Source organism: Rhinoderma darwinii, chromosome 1 (genome assembly GCF_050947455.1).
Source record: "Rhinoderma darwinii isolate aRhiDar2 chromosome 1, aRhiDar2.hap1, whole genome shotgun sequence".
Taxonomy (NCBI): Eukaryota; Metazoa; Chordata; class Amphibia; order Anura; family Rhinodermatidae; genus Rhinoderma; species Rhinoderma darwinii.
This window is the reverse complement of record NC_134687.1, coordinates 622,236,227-622,261,015: the sequence shown is the minus strand read 5'-3', so window position 1 is coordinate 622,261,015 and position 24,789 is coordinate 622,236,227. Positions and strand designations below refer to the sequence as shown.

General features: G+C 44.4%; 1 protein-coding gene across 1 annotated transcript in view; it reads right to left on the bottom strand.

Moving 5' to 3' along the window:
- The window catches only part of LOC142691891 (pikachurin-like), a 121,949-nt gene that overhangs the window by 21,250 nt on the left and 75,910 nt on the right, over positions 1–24,789 (bottom strand). Inside the window, exon 6 of the mRNA XM_075847597.1 lies at positions 2,936–3,071. Coding sequence (XP_075703712.1) covers positions 2,936–3,071 — 136 coding nt within the window. The remainder of the gene's footprint in view (positions 1–2,935; positions 3,072–24,789) is intronic.

The window sequence follows — 24,789 nt, the reverse complement described above, 5'->3', positions numbered from 1 at the left end:
ATCTTAACCCCTTAAGGAAACCAGCTACTTTTGGCTTACAGGACCCAGCTTTTTTCTCTGTTTTTGTCTCACTGAATTTGGAAAGTCATAAATGTAAAAAATTTTTGGTACATTAAATCAAGCATATAATTTTTTTTTTTTTTTTTTTTTTGAGCAGAACGTTGAAAAAAAAATCTTATTTCGAAAAAAAATTTTGCATCATTTTCTTGTACATATATTTTTTCGGAGTGGAATACAAAAAAAAAAATAATAATTTTTGTCTCCAAACACTGTAAATGACATATTACATTTATTATATGGTTGTACCGATTAAAGTGATATATAATATGTGTATTTTTTGTTTTATGAATTTTATTTAACCAATGTTTTTTTTTAACCAAATTCTTTATTAAACTTTATTATTAATTATTGTTTTTTTTAGTTCCGCTTTTAAAGTTGTATATTTTTATTATCATGCAATGGAAGACTTATGTATACGGTTTGTGCATGTAAAATGCAGGTATGCACTAACAGGGATTGTCTCAGGACAGCCCAGAGGGTCTTTGTTAGGCCCATCCCTTTAAAATGCCCCCTACCCTTGTTGATAATGCGATCGCTATTGATCCTGGCATCACACGGGTTAAACAACCGCCGTACCTGCAAAGCAACGTACATCTAGGGTATGTGGCGAGGGATAGTCACGCCTGGGCCCTGGTACCTAAGAGAGCCTGAAGGTCCATATAAGAGAACAGCAGAAGTTTACATTACAAGTGTCGGTTGGCAGGGCCCTAATAAACATTTAATATTGGGGCCCAGGAGCTCCAAGCTACGTTGCGACCCAAAATTAACAAAAAACACCAAATTTTGCTTTTCAAATGAACTTATTAGGTAGTAGAAGATGTTGATAGCAGTAGACTAGACCTAATGGACACTTCGTACCGGTGTTGAAAGAGTCGACTTGTGAAACACTTGCGTACGGTACAACATCCATTTGCAGTCACTAAATGTGGATGTGCCCCATGAGAGTTGCTGCAGGGAGAGACAGAGATTTATACATCTCAGTGTCAAAAGATCAGTACACAAGAATCATCTGACTCATCGGCAGAAGTATATTTCATGTCGCCCAGTTTACCGCAGAACTTTTTTTCTTATGTCGTTTGATTGTATTTATGTCTTTAAGGTTTTTACATTCCGATCATATACTGCATAGGACAACTGTTAGGTCATAGATCTTCAGCTATGTACCCAGGAAGAGACAGCCATTTAGACATATTAGAGGGGGATATTGGTGTGACCATTTTATAATTGAGACAACTGAGGGCCTCAGTGCAAAAACAGCCTAAGGGCCCCTTCTACCTGCAACGTACTACTTGTATTTAACCGGTTGTCGTCTAAGGGAACGTTCACACAGGGCGTATACGCTGTGTAAAAGTACACAGCGTATTCGTACTGGTCGCTGCAGGGAATTCCAGCTTAAAAACTGCAACAAATTGTGGGGGAGTTTTCGGCCGGAATGTCCGCTGCGGAAAACTTCACGTAAAAAACCATAGACATGGCGATGTGTCCCTCCTAGTATGACATTTCATCCCATGTTGATATTTTTCGCCAAAATTGCAGCTTTTCCACCGCAAAGATCGCAACATCTGCTATTTGTTTCGGATTTTAGCTCCCCATTGAAGGGAGGACCTCCCTTTAATTGTCCCAGTCCCATGCCTAGAATAGGCAGACAGCCGAGAGTCCATTGAAGGACCCCAGGGCTGTCTGACCATATTTCCTGTTGTTAGGGTATAGAAATATGCCAGTACATTAAAAATAAAAAAATTGGATAAAAAAAGTTAAATTAATTAAAAAAAAGTAATGTCAAATAGAAAAAAAAAATTTGTAACAACCTGCACAAATTTAGAGTGATCGGTGTAAAAATGTATATAAATTAAAGACTAATGTAAATGTACCTGAAAATGGTACCTACGCAAAGTACAACTCGTCCCGCAACAAAATAAAAAAAGCCTCATAGAGCTGCTTCAAACACAAAATAAAAAAGTTATGACTGCTGAGATTCAAGGAGGAAATATAAAAAAAATTGTCCTGGTCCTCAAGGCCAAAATTGGCCCAGTCCTGAAGGGGTTTTAAGAACTCCCATGAAAATTTTTATTGCTGTGCCCGTTTGTAATGGGCATCATGTGAATGTAAATTATATTTATTGTCTCACCGAGCGTCTGTCTTTCAATCCATGGGCTCCTTTCGGCTCCACTATTCAGTCACGTGACCTGTAAACTGATTTTCCTATTCACACAGCGTCTTATGTATGGACCGGAAGCCAGATCTCTATGTAAGTCTATGACACTACGTCAAAGAACAGAGGAATTCCCCTTCCTTTTAAACTCAGTAACTCCCCCCCCCCTATAACACTCCCCTGTGAAGTCAAGGGATGTGCACAGAACGGGAGATGCCGGCCTCCTGGGATGACGTTTCATCCCCATGTGACCACTGCAGCCAATCACAGGCAGCAGCGGTCACATGAGATGAAACGTCATCCGAGGAGGCCGGGCTGCACGACGGCAGGGGGACGTATGAAACTTTTTTTTTTTACGTGCATTTTTCCACAGCGGACATTCCGGCCAAAAAACTGCACCACAATTTGGTGTGGTTTTTTGGCCAGAATTTCCTGCAGCGACATTATTCTCTTTAACTTTCTTTAACTTTACTACTCTGCTGTATTGAACTGCTGCAACTTTCTACTAAACCTGGTGCTTCAAGCCTCATCAAGATCTCGGCTTCTTGTTAGTGAATGGAAAAATGCTTTTGATTTTACTTCGAGGCTGAAAGCCGTACATAACTAGTCCTGTTTACAGCTGAGGGCTTGTTATTGTAATATATTTTACCTACACTGATACATTGTAACATACTATCAGGATAGGAGAGAGATTTGTGCTGTTAATTGATCCTGTTAACCAACCTTCTATATGCCACTGAGTAATACTGAATCGGGGAGCTGCCTTCCGTGGCACCTTGCTTCCAGGAAATGGCTACCTCACCGTTTGACACAACTACGACCTGTGGCTGCAATGGAGGAACTGGCACCATGCACATGTCTGTAAATAGAAAAATAATATAGGTCAATAACGTTTTCTACGGTGGAAAATGAAGACAAAAAGTTCTCATTTATGAATCTGGAGTGAATAACTGTCCATTAACCCCGTCACATGAACCCCACAGAGACAGATCAGGGCTTCGATTTGTAAGTGATTATTGCATTGATTTATTACAGCTCATTTGTGAAGTACAAGAACAGGGAAAATCTATTTCTAAGAAGACCTGGGTAACAAGTGTTTACTGCTGAGCCGATTATCCACGTGTTTCCAATGTCATCTGCACAATAGGCTGAAGGAGCCACCGCTGCCACCTGACAGTCCACATCATACAGGCAGTTGTACATCCAACATGACTTTAGTAACTATTTAAAGGGGCATGGCCACACCGTCCATGAGGCGAGATGAGCATCTTGCCTCAGGCGGCTTGCTGCCTCTCTGAGGGGGCGGTGGCGCCGCCACTGAAACCAGCCGCCGCCACCCCCCCTGCACTAATTTCACCTGCGTCTTTATGACACAGATACAATTACATGCAAACCCGCTGAATGGCCAGACACGTTCCGTGCCCAACCATTCATCGCCTTACAATGACGCGGATTGGCAGGACAGAATGACTTGCCCCGCCAATCAGCACCTTTCAACGACGCGCGCCACTTCCATTGTTGAAAGGCGCTGCTTGGCTAGGCAAGTCATTCTGCCATGCCAATCAGCGCCTTTCAACGACGCAAGCGGTGTGATGATGTCATCGTGTCGCTTACATCATTCAGCGCCAGCAGACCTGCTCAGTAAAGAGCAGGTCTGCATTGACACAGGACGGCGCAGGAATGGGATCAAGGTGAGAGTGTAAAGTTGTTTTTTTCTTTAAAAAGTGTGTGTGTAGTATTATCTACAGGAGGGGAGGGCTATATGTTGGGCACAATCTATAGAGGGGCTATATGTGGGGAACTATCTACAGTGGGGCTATATGTAGGGAACTATACACAGGGGGCTATGTGAGGCACTATATACAGGGGGAGCTATATGTTGCGCACAATCTATAAAGGGGTCTATATGTAGGGAACTATCTACAGTGGGGGCTATATGTAGGGAACTATACACAGGGGCACTATGTGAGGCACTATATACAGGGGGCTATATGTGGGGCACTATATACAAGGGGCTATATATGAGGCACTATATACAGGGGAACTATATTTGGGGCACTATTTTCAAGGGGGCTATATGTGGGGCACTATCTACAGGGGGGGCTATGTGTGGGGCACTATATACAGGGGGGCTATATGTAGGGCACTATCTACAGGGAGAGCTATATGTGGGGCACTACCTACAGAGGGGCTATATATAGGGCACTATCTACAGGGAGAGCTATATGTCGGGCACTATCTACAAGGGGATCTATGTAGGGCACTATCTACATGGGGATCTATGTAGGGCACTATCTACAGGTGACTCTATGGGGGCACTATCTACAGGGAGCACTGTGTGTGTGGGACACAGTGTATGGTGCTATTATAATCAGGGACAGTGTATGGTGCTATTATAATTAGAGGTGCAGTGTATGGCGCTATTATATTTAGGGGTGTGGTGCGTGGCATCATGAGAATTTTATCTTCGTTTATAGGTGCAGAAATGTTTGAAAAGTGAGAAGCTGAAGGCATTTGAGCGGTAAACTGCAGAAATGGTCTGTGTGTGTTTGGTGCTGTATATATGTACTGAGCTTTGTTCTAGAGCTGTGTATATGTACTGAGCTTTGTTCTGGTGATGTATATAGGTACTGAGATTGGTTCTGATGCTCTATATATGTGCTGAGCTTTGTTCTGTTGCTGTATATATGTACTGAGTTGGATCTGGTGCTGTATTTAAGTACTGAGCTTGGTTCTGGTGCTGTATTTATGTACTGGTCTTTGTTCTGGTGCTGTATATATGTGCGGAGCTTGGATCGGGTGCTGTATATATGTACTGAGCTTGGTTCTGATGCTGTATTTATGTATTGATCTTAGTTCTGATGCTGTATATATGTACTGAGCTTTGTTCTGGTGCTGTATTTATGTATTGAGCTTAGTTCTGGTGTTGTATTTATGTACTGAGCTTTGTTCTGGTGCTGTATTTATGTACCGAGCTTAGTTCTGGTGCTGTATATATGTGCCGAGCTTGGATCTGGTGCTGTATATATGTACTGAGCTTGGATCTGGTGCTGTATTTAAGTACTGAGCTTGGTTCTGGTGCTGTATTTATGTACTGGTCTTTGTTCTGGTGCTGTATATATGTGCGGAGCTTGGATCGGGTGCTGTATATATGTACTGAGCTTGGTTCTGATGCTGTATTTATGTATTGATCTTAGTTCTGATGCTGTATATATGTACTGAGCTTTGTTCTGGTGCTGTATTTATGTATTGAGCTTAGTTCTGGTGTTGTATTTATGTACTGAGCTTTGTGCTGGTGCTGTATATATGTACTGAGCTTGGTTCTGATGCTGTATTTATATGCTGAGCTTTGTTCTGGTGCTGTATATGTGTACTGAGCTTGGTTCTGGTGCTGTATTTATATACTGAGCTTAGTTTTAGTACTGTATATATGTACTGAGCGGTGTTCAGGTGCCGTATATGTCAGGGCTTGGTACTGATGCTGTAATTATATAGAATATATTTATAATAACAAAATTGCAGGGCACATAGAATTGTTTTCAATTCATTGTATATTTAATGGGAACCTGTCTTGTAGTTTTAGTTTTTTCAGATGCAGCAAAATCTACTTTTAAAATGATACACGTTATATGCTAATTACTCATCAAAGGGTCATGGGGCGGTGCCGCTATCCTGAAGAGTCACATAGTCCACCCTCCAAACCCACCTTTCCATGCTTGATTGACATCCACCTGGCTGTTCCACATCACTACCGGTCTCCTCCAACTTTCTCGGATGCGCCATTGCGTGCATTGAGGTGTATTCTGTCTGGATGAACCGCGCATGCCAGGGAAGTACAAGGCAATGGCGCATCCGCAAGAGTTGGAGGAGGCTGCTAGTCATGTAGAACAGCCAGGGGGATGTCAATCAAAATCTGGGGGGCACCATTTAAATTTTCGCCTCAGGCAGCAGAAAAGCTAGAAATGGCCCTGTAAGGCTATGTTCACACGGAGTATTTTGCCGAGTTTTTTGACGCGGAAACCGCGTCGCAAAACTCTGCAAAAACGGCCCGATAACGCCTCCCATTGATTTCAATGTGAGGCGTCCGCGTCTTTTTCCCGTGAGCAGTAAAACTGCCTCGCGGGAAAAAGAAGCGACATGCCCTATCTTCGGGGCGCTTCCGCCTCTGACCTCCCATTGACTTCAATGGGAGGCAGAGAAAGCGTATTTCGCTCTGTTTTATGCCCGCGGAGCTCAATGGCCGCGGGCGAAAAACGGCGCGAAAATCGCCGCAAAAATCGGCGTGCAGGGAGAGGAATATCTGCCTCAATCTTCCAAACTGAATTTTGAGGCAGATATTCCTCCTGCAAAATACCCCGTGTGAACATAGCCTTAAGGGGTATTCCAAGAATCTACATTTATCACCAATCCACAGTATGGGGCATTGCTGGGACTACCACCCATCATGAGACCACAGTGAGAAGGACATTTAATGGAGCGGCAGTCAAGCTTAAGCGTTGATGTTCCATTCAAGTCCCTCCTCACTGTGAAAGTGCAGTGAGGAGGAACGGGAGGTTCGGGACCAGCTTTTGTGCGATCGGTGGAGGTCCCAGCGGTTTTTCTCCCAGTGATCATATACTTATCACCTATCTCGTGGATAGGTGATAATTGTTGATTCTGGGAAAACCCCTTAAACCCCTTGACACATTATCACGTACATGCACGTTATAAGTGTCATAAAGAGGTATGGAGGGTGCTCACGGGCTGAGCGCCCTCCATACCCTGCGGGTGTCGCCTGTGTTTTACAGCTGACAGCCCAGACTAACGGCCGGGAACAGTGATCGCGCTGTTCCTGGCCTTTTAACCCCTCAAATGCTGCGGTCAATCGAGACCGCAGCATCTGAGGCGTTATAGAGAGGGGGCGCCAGTGGTTGTCATGGCAGCCTGGGGGCCTAATGAAGGCTGGCGTTTGTCTGCCTCTGTTAAGCCGTGTCTCTTGCACGGCTTAACAGAAGCCTGTGAAAATAACTATATACTGCAATACATTAACGATCGCTGGTTTAACTCCCCTAGGGGGAGTAGTAAATGGGGAAAAAAAAAGTTTAATAAAGTTATTAGTAGTGAAAAAAATAAAAATATTAAAAGTTCAAAAAATCCCCCTTTTCCTCTAAAGTAATGTGAAAAAATAAACAAAATTTGTATCGCTGCGTCCATAAAAGTCTGAACTACTACAATATAGCATTATTTAACTCGCACAGTGAACAAATTAAAAACCCAAAAATGTAAACCGCCAAAATCGCTTTTTTTGGTCACTTTAGCTTGCAAATTTTTTTTTATAAAAAGTGATAAAAAAGTTGAACGTACCAAAAAATGGAACCAATAAAAACTACAGCTCGCCCCGCAACAAATAAGCCCCCACACACCGCTCAATCAAAAATAAAAAAGTTATGGCTCTCGGAATGTAGTGAAACCAAACAATTTCTTTGTTTTTTTCTTTTTAAAAGTAGTAATATATAATAAAAAACCTATAAAAATGTTGTATCACCGTAATCGTATTGACCCACAAAATAAAGTTCAGTTGTCGTTTTCACCAAAACGAAAACAAAAAAAACAATGTAGGAATCACAGTTTTTTAAAATTTTAGCCCACAAAGAATGTTTTTTCAGTTTCCCAGTACATTATATGGTGCCATTAGAAACTACAACTCCTCCCGCAAATAATAAGCCCTCACACGGGGAGTGAAAAATGAAAATGAAAAAATAAAAAATGGCTCAGTCCTTAAAGGAACAGTGTCATCACAAATTATTTTTTTATATGTTAAAGATGTTAGTGCTTTATTAAAAACGTTTATATTCATTTGTGTGTTTGTGTTTTACTTTTTCTTATTTTTACACTTTTTCTTCCCTATGGGGGCTGCCATTTTTTGTTCCATTTCTGTGTGTGTCGATTAACGACACATACAGACATGGAATACGGCAGCCACAGTCCCATAGGGACTGCGAACGGCTCCCGTCCCATTGACTGCAGTGTACGGCGTCTGTGTGGGAACTGCGCATGCGCCGCTCCCACACAGTCCTATTCGAAATTGGCGCCGTCCGGCGCCATTTTCCTGTGGACCGGAAGTCGCGGCCGGACAGTAATATTACTACTTCCGGTCGCGGCTTCCGGATTTGTGCACTTGCACCAGCGGCAGCAAACGGAGCGGACGGGCCGGAGGGAGCCGCGGCGGCAGGAGCAGGTAAGAGATTTCAATGTATGTTCGTGTTTGTGTGTGTTTACTACTGTATGTAAACCTACTACACTGTGGGTTAGCTCAAAAAATGGCGACACACAGTGTAGGAGGTTACACCGTTCAAACCCCTCGTTTATCCCGGCACTAGCCAGGATAAAGGAGGGGGGGATGCTGAGAGCTCACTAGAGCGAGGGCTTTTAACCCAATGTTGCAATGCTGCAATTTTGGGAACAGCTCCATCTAGTGACCAAAAATGGGTAGTATTATAAATTAGAAATAATTTATAATATTTCCTGGACTCGTGCAAAAAAATAAAAAAAATTTGAACAATGTTTAATCACCCACACACTAAATGTTTAATTTTTAAAAAAAAACCATGTTTTTCTGGCAACACATTCCCTTTAAGGGGTTAAAGCCCAAGTAACTGTGTGTATATATATATATATATATATATATATATATATATAGGTGCACAAAAAATGTCAACCGCACAGTCCAGGTCTCATAAAAATGAGGGTGCAAGCCCACCAGGGATATGGCCACAGTCTCCCAAGTTATATATTTTTCCGAAAAAGGCTCCGCTATTGAAGAGCTGAAACGTTGCTGTATTGGATTGATGGAATAAAACACCTTTTCTAATTTTGCTATAACTTTTTGAGTGCTGCCTGTTTTTTGGAAAAAAACGTGTAAAAAAACTCTGTGTGAACATACCCTAAGTCCATCCCTCTCCGCCAACAAAAAGATCAAGGAGATACAAAAATGCTATTAAGACCAATGCAGAATATACAGGAACAGCAACGACAGTGATGTGTGGTCCATGTAAGGAGGGGGAGACTGGCTTAAAGAGACTTTGTCACCACATTATAAGTGCTTACATAATCTGATCGGTGCTGTAATGTAGATAACAACAGTGGTTTTTATTTTGAAAAACTATCAATTTTGACCAAGTTATGAAAAAATTTAGATTTATGCTAATTAGTCTCTAAATGCCCAACTGAGCGTTTTTTTACTTTTTACCAACTGGGCATTGTAAAGAGAAGTATATGACGCTGACCAATCAGCATCATACACTTCTCATTGTTCCAGCCCAGCTTCTTTCACTGTACAGCGTGATCTCGCGAGATCACGTTGTGCTGTCACATACTCCCTTAGTAACTTTACTGAAGTTCCTTGAGAGTGAATAGACATTGCCTCCAGCCAGGATGTGATGTCTATTCACACTCCCGACACTTCGGTAACGTTTCTGTGGGACTTACCCACAGCACAGAGTGATCTCGCGAGATGATGCTGTGCTGTCATGCGTGTTCAGCTGTACTCACAGCACAGCGTGATCTCGCCAGATCACTCTGTGCTGTGGGTAAGTCCCACAGAAACATTACCGAAGTGACGGGAGTGTGAATAGACATCGTATCCTGGCTGGAGGTGATGTCTATTCACTCTCAAGGTACTTCAGTAACGTTAATGTGTGAGTAAGTGACAGCACAGCGTGATCTAGCGAGTTGTCTATTAAGAAACGAATTCACATAAATCTAAAATTGCTTATAACTTGCTCAAAAATGATAGACCACTGTTATCTACATTACAACGCCGATCACATTATGTAGGAGATAGGGCACTTATAATCTGGTGACAGAGCCTCTTTAAAAGGAAATGTGTCATCATTTTTTTTTAAATAAATTTATGTGATTTTATTTAATAAAATTAAAAATAAATAAATAAAAAAATTTACTTTTTTTTTATTAACACTTTGTTAATTCACCGGGGGCTGCCATGTTTTATTTCATCTGTGTATGTGTCTCTTAGGCCGAAGGGTATGTTCACACAAGCTATTTTCAGCTGTTTGGGGCCGTAAACGCCCCGCAAAACGGCTGAAAAATGGTAAGCAAAACGCCTACAAACATCTGCCCATTGATATCAATCGGAAATACGGCGCTCTGTTCCGACAGGGCGTTATTTTACACCTCTTTTTCCATTAACGGCGCATAAAAAGACACCCTGTAAAAAGAGGTGCATGTCACTTCTTGAACCGTTTTTGGAGCCGTTTATCGTTGACTCAATAGAAAAACAGCTCCAAAAACGGCCATAAAAAACGACGCAAAAAACACTAGTTGCTTAAAAACCGTCTGAAAAATAGGGTCTTTTTCCCCTTGAAAACAGCGCAGGGGGGATTGTCTGTGTGGGTTTCTGTGTGTGGCGCGTTTGCATGTTTGGGGGGGTTTGTGTGGTTGTGGGGGGGGGGGCAAGGAGCATTGGTGCTTGCAACTTCTCGATGGAGCAGCGGTGCTCGCCGCTGTTCCTTCAAAACAGCTGATTGGCGGCTATGAAAGATCAGCACATTTGCGCCGCTTATCCGTCACATCCGCTTATCAGCTGGTTTGAAGGATTAACAGCGAGCACCGCTGCTCCGTTGAGCGCCCCCCCCCACACACACTAACCCCCCCAAACATGCAGGTAAGGTGTGTGTGGGTGGGTGTCGGGGGGGGGGGGTGTTTTGTTTTTGTGGAGGTCTGTGTGTGGTGCGGTTGCATGTTTGGGGGGGATTTGTGGGGGGGGGCGCTCGACGGAGCAGCGGTGCTCGCCGCTGTCCCTTCAAAACAGCTGAACAACATCTTTCCTTGCCCCTACTGTAAATCGCCGTGTAACTACATGGCGATTCACAGTAGGAGCAAGGAATGAAGAAGCAGCGGCATATTACTAACTGTTAAGGTTTGTTCACACGGCAGCGTCCAATACGCCTGAAATTACGGAGCTGTTTTCAGGCGAAAACAGCTCCTGAATTTCAGACGTAATTGCTCGTACTCGCGTTTTTCGCTGCGTCAATTACGGACGTAATTGGAGCTGTTTTTCAATGGAGTCAATGAAAAACGGCTCCAATTACGTCTCAAGAAGTGACATGCACTTCTTTGACGCGGGCGTCTTTTTACATGACCGTCACAGTACATCGTAAAACCCATTCAAATGAATGAGCAGATGTTTGCCGACGCTTTCAAGCACTATTTTCGGACGTAATTCCTGGCGTAAAACGCCTGAATTACATCCGTAAATAGTGCGTGTGAACATACCCTTAGACTTTTGATGTGTCCTGTAGCTTCTGCCAAAAACACTCCCAAAATGGAGCTGGATAATGCTTAGCAATTTGAAGACACCTTTTCCTGGCTTGTAGCCAAAAATAGGGAGGGGGGGTGAGTCTCCCTCCCACATTTACAGCAGCTGTAGGTCAGGCTGCTTTGCCTGATTCACATTGCTGTAATTCTGGGAAGTGCTCCCTCTGGTGGCAAACATAGGAAAACATGTCAAATTATTATTTAATTTTTAATACTTTCCACCTTGTGAAAGAAAAAAAAAAATACAGCAAATAAACTTAAAAAATATAATAAAAATAAGTAACTTACTTAAAAAAAATAATAATAATTTGGCGACACATTCCCTTTAATGCAGACTTCCAACTTCAAAAATAGGTCTCATCTCCATACTTTCTCTGGCATATGGCTGTCAGGGATCATTACCATGTATATTGTTTGAAAAATATTATCCTTACATATAAATATATATTCAGTATATTACACAAAGAGATTGGATTAATGGAGCACAAAGAGCCTGCATAACACGCCTATGGAAGACACCGCCCCCTGGAATGCAAAGAGGAGTGTGCAGAAGTATTTACAGGAAAACTTACAGCAGAGGAGCCAATGGGACTTAAGCAAGTCCCACATCTCGAGGGAGGGGCATGTGTCTCCTCTGTCTGTTTCTTTGTTCTGAATAAAGTTCAGTTCTCCTCTTTTCTGATGAGAGGGAAGCTGTATCAAACATTTCTGTGTGATGTACTTCTCTCCAGGCATGCCTTCAGCTTTCAATTTACAGAGGTGGTTATTCGGTGTGAAATACGGACCTGACATGGCTACCAAACTCTGTTGTCAATGGCCACTCAGGCATCTGCACAAAAGTTATTTCTCCTGGTTTCTGTTCCATTTAGCAAGAAGGGCATATTTTATACAGATGCCATATAGGAGGCAGTATTATAGTAGTTATATTCTTGTACATAGGGGACAGTATTATAGTAGTTATATTCTTGTATATAGGAGCAGTATTATAGTAGTTATATTCTTGTATATAGGAGGCAGTATTATAGTAGTTATATTCTTGTATAAAGGAACAGTATTATAGTAGTTATATTCTTGTATATAGGAGGCAGTATTATAGTAGTTATATTCTTGTACATAGGGGACAGTATTATAGTAGTTATATTCTTGTACATAGGGGACAGTATTATAGTAGTTATTTCCTGATCGTCCTTGGCAGCACAACACATATGAGTCATAGTCCCCTAGGTACAATCAAGCAGAGACAGGTTAATTAGCAATAAGCATTAATCAATTAAACAATTAAGGACTTCCCCTATAAGTATGTACTGGCAACTGGGCCCCAGCGTATTTTTGTATCTGATCCTGGTAACGGTAGCAGGGGAGGAGGACCCCCTGTTGGAGCATCCCCCGTTCGTCTAGGTCCGAAGTGGATTCCGGACCGACCGCCCGTGCTCTCCCGATACCCTGAAGTGCTGCTCGGCGTTAGAGAGGCATGGATGGGGGCGCTGCCCCCGGATGTGACGCACTGATGCAGCAGGGCTCATAATACTGGCGTCTCATTCAAACATGGTGCGCTCTGCCTCTGGACAGCCCTCTGCCTGCTAAGGTTAGTAAGGCTTTTTACATTGATGGGTCCTGATGTGTCTTGATGCTGATGGCTATGCACATTTTCCTACCATGCGTTTCTTTCTGCCTCTTCTCTAGATGTCTGCCAGAAAAGCAGGTAGGAAAAGTACCCACAAATCCAGGCACAGGCTTTGCAGGGAATGCCTCCAGTCTCAGCCTGATGACATTGTGTCAGATCTGTGTATCTCATGCTCCACCCCAGTCGCCTCACCTCCCAGGGAGGATTCTAGGGGATTGATGCAATGGTTCAAACAACAGTTGTCTGTGGTTTTTTTAGGATGTAAAATCATCACACCATGCTAAAAGGGCCAGACGCTCTTCCTCTCCACCTCCTCAATACCAGGAGGATTCCTCCTAAGCAGGAGGTTCAGATTCAGAGGTGGTCTCCGATACCTCAGATTCTGACGACTCTGAAGACTATTATATCCTAAGTAAGGATAAGCTCCATGATCTCCTCAGATCGGTGAAGGATACATTGGAGATGGGGAAAGAGGTTGTGCATAAGCCCAAAAAGGACAGACTGTTTTATTTTCCCATTACTAAGGGGAAACATTTTCCCAGCCATCCTGTCCTAACGGAATGGATGAAACGGGATTGGGATAAGCCTGAGAGGAAGTCAGAACTGGGTTCTCGGTTCAAAAACCTCTACAGACTGGATAAAACTGGCTCCAAAGATTGGGAGAATATTCCAAAACTGGACTTGCCAGTGGTTAAAGAGACTCTGTCACCACATTATAAGTACCCTATCTCCTATACAAGGAGATCGGCGCTATAATGTAGGTGACAGCAGTGCTTTTTATTTAGAAAAACAATCTATTTTTACCACGTTAGGAGCGATTTTAGCTTTATGCTAATTTGTTTCTTAATGCCCAAGTGGGCGTGTTTTTACTTTAGACGAAGTGGGCGTTGTACAGAGGAGTGTATGACGCTGACCAATCAGTGACCAATCAGCGTCATACACTTCTCCCCATTCATTTAGTCAGCACATAGTGACACTGCGTTGTTAACTATGTGCCGTCTTATACTGACACATTAACGTTACTGAAGTGTTTAGACAGTGAATAGACATTCCTTCCAGCCAGGACGGGATGTCTATTCACAATCCCGACACTTCGGTAACGTTTCTGTGGTACTTACAGCAGAGCAAAGTGTAATCTCGCTGTAGCCTGTCATTTACAGCGTGATCTCGCGAGATTACGCTTGCTCTGCTGAAGGTACCACAGAAACGTTAGCGAAGTGCCGGGATTGTGAATAGACATCCCGTCCTGGCTGGAAGGAATGTCTATTCACTGTCTAAACACTTCAGTAACGTTAATGTCACTATAAGACGGCACATAGTGAACAACGCAGTGTCACTATGCGCTGACTAAATGAATGGGGAGAAGTGTATGACTCTGATTGGTCAGCGTCATACACTCCCCTGTACAACGCCCACTTGGTCTAAACTAAAAACACGCCCACTTGGGCATTAAGAAACGAATTAGCATAAAGCTAAAATCGCTCCTAACGTGGTAAAAATAGATTGTTTTTCTAAATAAAAAGCACTGCTGTCATCTACATTACAGCGCCCATCTCCTTATGTAGGAGATAGACCACTTATATGAGCCTCTTTAAATTGTCAAAGAAAGCGGTTTTTCCACCCGATGAATCAGCTCTGCTGAAAGACCCCATGGATCGCAAGGCGGATTCCTTTCTGAAGAAGGTGTATACTTCCGCAGTGGACACGTGCAAAGCCTCCTTGTCTTCAGTACCGGTGGCTAGAGCACTCCGGGTCTGGCTAAGCCACCTGTCAACGGATCTAGAGGATGGAGTCCCAAGGGCAGAAATTCTCCAGTCCCTCCCAGTAATGAAGTCAGCTTCGGAGTTCCTCTGTGACTCCCAGCTGGATAACTTCAAATATGCATCTAGGGCCTTGTCGAATGGGGCCAGAAGGGCTCATTGGCTGAAATTATGGTCAAGGGATAATCTCTCCAAAAATAATTTTTGTAGCCTCCCTTTCCAGCCAGAATCCCTGTTTGGTCCCCAACTTACGGATATGTTGAATTCCTTGGGGGAAGGCAAAGGGGCCAGGTTTCCCGAACCTAAAAGGAGGGATACCAAGCGTTACTTTTGGGATCAGAAAAGAAGGTCCCCAAAGTCCAAAAGAAGGGTTCCAGACCATCAGCGCACGTTTAAAACGAAGCGGAAAAACCCTTCCTTTCGGAAGAAAAACCCATCCAAAACCCAAACGATTTATGACGTCTAGCCAATCCTACAAGTAGGAGCAAGGCTTCAAAGATTCTCCTTTTGGTGGTCGGTGACACCATCTGATGAGTGGGTGACGACAACCATCAAGAGGGGGTACTCTGAGTTCTAAAAGCTCCCCCAGACCACTTTGTCCTCAACAGGCATCACAATCCCATAGTCCATCAGCTTCTACAGGTCTTTCTCCAGAAAGCAGCCCTGGAAGATGTTCCAGTCTCATAAAGAGGGCAAGCAGTTTACTCCAGGGTGTTCCCGGTGCCCAAATCAGATGGCAGTTGGAGACTGGTAATAGACCTGACCTTCCTCAATCAATATCTGGTGAGGAGAACCTTCAAGATGGAGACTATCCGGTCGGTGATGAACCTTCTGGAGAGGAACGATGTTCTTGCAACGATCGACCTTACGGACGCATACTTGCATGTCCTTATTCTGGCCGCTCACAAGAAGTTCCTCCGACTGGCGGTCCAGACGCATGATGGAATACAACACTTCCAGTTCACCTGCCTACCCTTCGGGATCTCGTCGGCACCTCGTGTCTTCACGAAAATTGTGGTGGTCCTAACCGCAGCGCTGAGACTGAAGGGGATATGTGTGGTCCCTTACTTGGACAACTGGCTAATAAAAGCGCCATCAAAGTTCCTGCTCCAAGAACATCTCCAAACCACATTGGAATTTCTTCACTTTCACGGGTTCCTTGCGAACTTCAGAAAGTCAGAGCTCTCACCATCACAGAATCTGAAATTCTTAGGATTCATGGTGAATTCCGGGTCGATGACAGTCAAGTTGTCTCCGGAGAGAATTATGGCAATTCAGGGTTCAAAAAAACACCTTATTTGCCATCCGAATATATTGGTTCGAGGAGCTATGAAAATCCTAGGTCTGATGACCTCATCTATAGATGCGGTTCCCTGGGCCAAAGCCCACATGAGATCAATAAAGCTCGACATCCTCAGATCTTGGGAGAAAAAATTCAGGAACCTGGATGCTTTCTTCAAAGTCTTCAACTTCGCCCTTCAAGACCTCAACTGGTGGTTAATCCCGGACACTCTCCGGTCCAGCATGTCCCTTGTTCCCCCACCACAGAAAGTCCTCACAACGGATGCCTCCTCCTGGGGCTGGGGTGCCCATGTAGATCACCTATGGGTTCAGAACAGATGGAGTCAGAAGGAAGTGTCACTATCCTCCAACATGAAGGAACTCAGAGCAGTGAGATTGGCGCTAATGTCCTTTCAATCTCATCTGGGAAATATCCAGATCCTGGTCCAGTCGGGCAACCTGGCAACTGTTTTTTATATAAACAAGCAAGGAGGAACGAGGAGTGCCTCAATGTTGGCCGAATGCAGACGAGTTGGGCAGAACAACACTCGTTAGCAATTTCAGCAGTTCACATCAAGGGCTCCTTGAACCACGCTGCAGATTTCCTCAGCCGCAATATCCTCCATCCGGGGGAGTGGAGTCTAAACCCTCAGGTCTTCAGCAGATTTGCTGCCACATGGGGAATGCCAGACCTGGATGTGCTGGCATCGGAAGAGAACAACAAAGTCCTCGGCTTCTGTTCTCTGTACCACACACACCATGCAGTAGCAGTATATGGCCTGTCTGTCAGCTAGAGGGAAAAACTTATCTATCTTTTTCCTCCCCTCCCCTTAATACCCAGGGTATTGAGAAAGGTTCGGGACGAAAGAGCGGAAGCCATTGCAATCCTGCCATTTTGGCCCTGCAGGGCCTGATTCTCCCTAGCGTTGTCTCTCTTGAAAGGCAGGTTCCTGAAACTGCAGGTGTCACCGGACCTCCTGTCCCAGAGAGGGGTATATCACACAAACCCTCACAGTCTACATCTTACGGCCTGGAGACTGACCGGCAGAATCTGACGGAAATGGGGCTCTCGTCTGAAGTCGTTAACACCTTGCTGTCAGCCATACGCCCCTCAACAATCAAAGTATATAATAGAGTCTGGATCCAGTTCACCACCTGGTGCTCTAGGAATTCAGCAAACACAGTCTCTCTGAATACTATCCTGCAATTTCTTTAGGAGGGCTTCAATAAAGGGTTGAAGTTAAATACTCTGAAGGTGCAGTTCACGGAAATCAATGCCCAATTGCAAAATCGTTTCTCCAACCAACAGTTGGTGAAGACCTTCTTCAAGGCTTTAAGGAACCTTAGCCCAGTCTCTCAGGTACCCTCGCCTTCCTGGGACCTTTCAGTAGTGGTGTCGGCTCTAACAAAGCCACCGTTTGAACCCATGCAAGAGTCGTCCATCAGATTTATTTTCTTCAAGGCCTTCTTCCAGGTGGCAATCACGTCGGCCAGGCGCATAAGCGAGCTGCAGGCCCTCTCCTTGAAAGAACCCTATTTGAGGGAACTGGGAGATTGTCGTCTACTACGTACGTTCTTGCCTAAAGTTCCTTCCTTTAGGAATATAAATCAAGAAATATTATTGCCAGTTCTTTTCCATCATCCCCAAGATGAAGATCAGGAAAACTGGCATACACTGGACGTGAGAAGAGCAGTTCTCACCTATATTCAAAGGACAAAGGCTTTTAGGAAAGTAGAAAATCTGTTCCTTCAATATGCTGGTCCTAATAAGGGAAAAAAAGCAATTAAAGCCACCCTAGCCAGGTGGATTAGGTCAACTATTGAAAAATGCTATCAACTCAGTGACCTTCAATCTCCTCTGCAGATCAGGGCACATTCCACACACTCTACAGCTACCTCATGGGCAGAAATCTGGCATATTCCCCTGGATCAGATCTGCAGAGCTGCTGCGTGGGCATCCACATCAACCTTTGTCAAGCACTACTGGCTCGACTCACTGCCATCAGAGGGTTCTCTATCTGGCAAAAGAGTGCTTCAAATGGCATCTGCTATCCCGCCCATATAGCTATTGCTTGGGCAAGTCCCATATGTGTTGTGCTGCCAAGGACGACTAGGAAAACGAAAATTTACTCACCTAAATTTTTTTCTCCCTGGAGTCCGTAGGCAGCACAAGCTTCCCCCCCTGGCAGAACTTATGGCTATTGATTCATAAAAATACGCTTGGGCCAGGTCACCGGTACATACTTATAGGGGAAGTCCTTAATTGCTTAATGCTTATTGCTAGTTAACCTGCCTCTGCTTAATTATACCTAGGAGACTGAAACCCATATGTGGTGTGCTGCCTACGGACTCCAGGAAATAAAAATTTAGGTAAGTACATTTTCATTATTCTTGTATATAGGAGGCAGAAGAAGGGTATGTTCACACGTTGTGTTTTCAGAAGTTTTTCGGGCCGTAAACGTCCCAAAAACGGCTGTAAAATCGGAAGCAGAACATCATCTGCCTACAATCATCTGCCCATTGATTTCTGTTCCGATGGGGCATTTTTTTATGCCTTGTTTTCCGAAAATGGCACGTAAAAAGACGTCCGCGACAAAGAAGTGCATGTCACTTCTTGGGACGTATTTGGAGCCGTTTTTCATTGACTCTATAGAAAAACAGCTCCAAAAAGGGCCATAAAAAACGCAGCGAAAAACGCGAGTTGTTAATAAAATGCCTGAAAATCAGGAGCTGTTTTCCCTTGAAAACAGCTCTGTATTTTCAGAAGTTTTTGAGTTTGTGTGTGCATATACCCTTAGGGAATGTTCACACTCTTAGCAAAAAACTTCTGAAAATACAGAGCTGTTTTCAAGCGAAAACAGCTCCTGATTTTCAGACGTTTTTTAAGCCACTCATGATTTTCGCTGCGTTTTTCGCTGCGTTTTTTATGGCCGTTTTTGGAGCTGTTTTCTATAGAGTCAATGAAAAACGGCTCCAAAAACGTCCCAAGTAGTGCCTTGCAAAAACGGCCCGTCCGTTCTGCTTCCGATTATTCGGCCGTTTTTCGGGCGTTTACGGCCCGAAAAACGGACGAAAATAGGCCGTGTGAACATACCCAAATAGTACTTATTTCCTGATCGTCCTTGGCAGCACAACACATATGGGTTTTAGTCCCCTAGGTACAATTAAGCAGAGACAGGTTAATTAGCAATAAGCATTAAGCAATTAAGGACTTCCCCATAAGTATGTGCCGGTAACCGGGCCCCAACGTATTTTTTCTTTCTCTCTAGGAATCGACTCGGAGACAGTTCCCTATCCTACCCAAGGAAAAAGATTAATACAGGTTGTATACAGTGTTGCGTCCAGGGGCGTAGCTAAAGGCTCATGGGCCCCGATGCAAAAATTCTTACTGGGCCCCCCCCTCCCCCCGCAGACTTCTCATGGCCGACGGTCCGCAGCTTTCAGTTGCATCGCTGGGTCTCCTAAGTGACCCAACAATGCAGCACTAGCAGCCGGGGGCGTCACTAAGGCTGGGTTCACACACCCTATTTACGGACGTAATTCGGGCGTTTTAGCATTGAATTACGTCCGAAAATGCGGCTCAAAAGCGTTGGCAAACATCTGCCCATTCATTTGAATGGGTCTTACGATGTTCTGTGCCGACAGTCATTTTTTTGTACGCGCCGCTGTCAAAAGGCGGCGCGTAAAAAAGACGCCCGCGTCAAAGAAGTGCCTGTCACTTCTTCAGACGTAAATGGAGCCGTTTTCCATGGACTCCATAGAAAAACAGCTCCAATTACGTCCGTAATGGACGCAGCGAAAGACGCCTGCACATGCCATTACGGCTGAAACTACGGTGCTGTTTTCTCCTGAACAGACGCTGCCGTGTGAACATACCCTCAGGGCTTAAATGTCAGGGGAAATAGCCCCAATACATGTGTGTCCGCCCAAAAAAAAGTGTGTATATGAGACAGCATATCTATAGCACTACGACCCTATAAACTATGGATAGGATTAGATACAGTGGCTCAGCAGACAGTACCACACTTGATAGGATTAGATACAGTGGCTCAGAAGGCAGTATCACACATGATAGGATTAGATACAGTGGCTCAGCAGACAGTATCACACATGATCGGATTAGATATAGGGCCCAGCAGACAGTATCACACAAGATACGATTAGATACAGGGCCCAGCAGACAGTATCACACATGATAGGATTAGATACAGTGGCTCAGAAGGCAGTATCACACATGATAGGATTAGATACAGTGGCTCAGAAGGCAGTATCACACATGATAGGATTAGATACAGTGGCCCAGCAGACAGTATCACACATGATAGGATTAGATACAGTGGCTCAGCAGACAGTACCACACATGATAGGATTAGATACAGTGGCTTAGCAGACAGTATCACACATGATAGGATTAGAACCAGGATAGGTAAGAATAATAATTTTGCTTCTTTATGTGTTACTGATTATTTTTGTGTGTTTGTGTTTTTTTTACATGTTCGGTTATTGGACTTCGGATACGAGGACTTCAATGACGGCGTTTTTTTTATTCTCAATAAAATGGTTAATGAGGGTTGTGTTTTTTTACTTCAATAAAATATTTTTTCTATGTGCTTGTATCTTTTTAAACTTTATTATCACCGCCTTAGTAATGGCCGCTGGCTGATTGACAACCTCCATTACTAAGGCGGGGTTTAATGTTAGCCGGTGCAGAGGCTACACTAACCCCCATTATTACCCCGGTACCCACCGCCACCAGGGGTACTGGGAAGAGCCGGGTACGAACCAGTACCCAACCATCTGTAGTGACGGGCAGGCACCGGGGTGGCCGCTGGCTGGTAGTATTAGGCTGGGGAAGGCCAAAAACAGTGGCCCTTCCCACCCTTGTAATGCTGCCTGCTACTGCTGTGTTGTATCTGGCTGGTTATGAAAATTGGGGGGGACCCCACAGCGTTCTTTCCAATTATTTTTTATTTTTTTTTAAATGACGTGGGGTCCCCCCCATTTTTCATAACCAGCCAGATACAATAAAGCAGCAGCAGCCTAGCATCACCAGGGTGGGAAGGGCAACTGTTTTTGGCCTTTCCCCTCCTGATAATACCAGCCTGCGGCCACCCCAGTGGCCGACCATCACTACAGATGGTCATGTACTGGATCGTACCCGGCTCTTCCCAGCACCCCTGGTGGCGGTGGGTACCGGGGTAATAAAGGGGGTTAGTGTTAGCCTCTGCATCGGCTAACACTAAGCCCCGTCTTAGCAATGGATGCTGTCAATCAGCCGGCGGCCATTACTAAGGCGGTAATAATATAGTTTAAAAAAAACCACAAAGACATAGAAAAAATATTTTATTGAAATAAAAAAAAAAAACACACAACCCTCATTAACCATTTTATTGATAATAAAAAAAAAGCTGTCATCGAAGTAGTCCAACGACTGAACCTGTAAGAAAACACACAAGAAAAACGATCAGTAACACGTGTGTTAGGCTTAGATACAGGGCCCATGTGTGATACGGTCTGTGGGACCCTGTATCTAAGCCAACCACAACGTAGGCTTAGATACAGGGTCCAGCAGACAGTAATCTTATACAGTATAAGGGTATGTGCACACACACTAATTACGTCCGTAATTGACGGACGTATTTCGGCCGCAAGTACCGGACCGAACACAGTGAAGGGAGCCGGGCTCCTAGCATCATAGTTATGTACGACGCTAGGAGTCCCTGCCTCGCTGCAGGACAACTGTCCCGTACTGTAATCATGTTTTCAGTACGGGACAGTTGTCCTGCAGCGAGGCAGGGACTCCTAGCATCGTACATAAGTATGATGCTAGGAGCCCGGCTCCCTGCAGTGTGTTCAGTCCGGTACTTGCGGCCGAAATACGTCTGTCAATTACGGACGTAATTAGTGTGTGTGCACATACCCTAAGATTACTGTGTGCTGGGGCCCTGTATCTAAACCTACAGTGTGGTAGGCTTATATACAGGGCCCATCAGACAGGATCACACATGGGCCATGTATCAAAGCCTACCATGTGATTGGCTTACATACAGGGCCCAGCAGACAGGATCACGCATGGGCCATGTATCTAAGCCTACCATGTGATTGGCTTAGATACAGGGCCCAGCAGACAGGATCACACAATCTGTGATCCTGTCTCATGGGCCCCCTAAGCCTGCTACATCGTAGGCTTAGGGGTTGTGCAGTCCCTAAACATTGATGGCCTATCCACAGGATAGGCCATCAATAGCTGATGTGTCTCCCGGGACCCGCCAATCAGCTGTTTTGAAGGGGCCGCAGCACTCGTACGAGAGCTGCTTCCCCTTCATTTCACTACTCGCCCACACTGTGAATCGCCGACACGGATTCACAGTGTGACCGGAATGAGTTCTGTCGTCTCGATGCTGTGCGCGGCGCATAGCGCTGTGACGTCATGTGCTGCGCACAGCGTTTGACGTCAGGACCTCCGCTGCGATCCGGAACCAGGAAGGTAAGTAAAGTATGTTACTATAGTAACAGGGGCCCGCGGCCCGAGTTACTATAGTAACTTTTTATTGATTTGGTGCGGGGGGCTGTGGGCCCCCCTGGCTTCGGGGCCCAGTTGCAATTGCGACCTCTGCGACCCCTATAGCTACGCCAGTGGTTGCGTCTCTGTCCCTTAGTCACGAAGGTGTACCAAGATGGCGGACGTTCCTTGGTACACGGCGACAGGGCGCCTTACCTCACCCGGGGTAACGGCAGCAGGAAGAGGATTATTTCCTGCTTATGCATCCCTCATCTCCTAGGTCCAAGGCGAGTTGCCGGACCAGTCGCCTGCGCTCTCCCGGTATCCGGAAGTGCTGCTCGGCATTACAGAAGCATGGATGGGGCGAAAGTGATGTCATCCCTGTCTCCGCCCCACGGATATGACACGCGGACGCAGCGGGCATATGATGCCGGCGTCTTTTTTGAAAACATGGCGCGCTCTACCTTTGGACAGCCCTCTGCTTGCTAAGGTTAGTACCGCTGTTTACGTTTGATGGGTCCTCATGTGTCTTTTACGCTGTCGGCTATACACATTTTCCTACCATACGTTTGTCTGTCTCTGCTCCTATCTAGATGTCTGCCTCTAGAAGAGATTACCTATGGGCGTGGATACAGAAGCTGTGCCTGGCAGATCCTTAACACCGGCATCATATGCCTACTGCGTCTGCGCATTATATCTGGGGGGTGGGGCCAGGGATGATATCACTTCCGCCACCATCCATGCCTCTGTAATGCCGAGCAGCACTTCCGGATGCCGGGAGAGCGCAGGCGACCGGTCCTCCTCTTCCTGCTGCCGTTACACCAGGTGAGGTAAGGCGCCCCGTCGCCGTGTACCAAGAAACGTCCGCCATCTTGGTACACCTTCGTGGCTGAGGGACAGAGACGCAGCCCTGTATACAGCCTGGATTAATCTTTTTCCTTGGGTAGGATAGGGAACTGTCTCCGAACCGATTCCTAGAGAGAAAGAAAAAATACGCTGGGGCCCGGTAACCGGTACATACTTAGGGGGGGAAGTCCTTAATTGCTTAATGCTTATCGCTAATTAACCTGTCTCTGCTTAATTAGGGGACTAAAACCCATATGTGTTGTGCTGCCAAGGACGATCAGGAATATAGTAGTTATATGCTTGTACATAGTGGACAGTATTATAGTAGTTATATTCTTGTATATAGGGGGCAGTATTATATTAGTTATATTCTTGTACATAGGGGGCAGTATTATAATAGTTATATTCTTGTGCCTAGAACAGTATTATAGTAGTTGTATTCTTGTATATAGGGGGCAGTATTATAGTAGTTATATTCTTGTACATAGGGGGCAGTATTATAGTAATTATATTCTTGTACATAGGAAACAATATTATAGCAGTTATACTCTTGTACATAGGAGGTAGTATTACAGTAGTTATATGCTTGTACATAGTGGACAGTATTATAGTAGTTATATTCTTGTACATAGTGGTCAGTATTACAGTAGTTATATTCTTGTATATAGGGGCAGTATTATAGTAGTTATATTCTTGTATATAGGGGCAGTATTATAGTAGTTATATTCTTGTACATAAGGGGTAGTATTATAGTAGTTATATTCTTGTGCCTAGAACAGTATTATAGTAGTTGTATTCTTGTATATAGGGGGCAGTAATAGGGTTTTTATATTCCTGCACATAGGGTGCAGTATTTTAGTAGCTATATGCTTTTCCCTAGGGGGCGGTATAATAGTAGTTATATTCATATACACAGAGGGCAGTATTATAAGAGTCAGAGGACTAAGGCTGAATGTGTTTTAAAATGCTCAGAGCTATTATCCTTCTATTCTAGGGATGGCATACAAGCTTCATTACTTGATTGGTAGAAGATGGAAATTGATGTGCCATCCTGAATAATGAATAAAAAAACCTATTTTTTTCCCTCATCATTTAGGAACATTTATTTTACCAACAAGTGCTGTTCTATAGAGTTGCCCATGCATATTGTCTAGTGCAATTTCTGGGTTTCATATCCTTCACATGCACTGCATGCCCCCCACCTGTACACATTAGATTGCCATCGGATCGGCCAACAGCTGTTCATTTA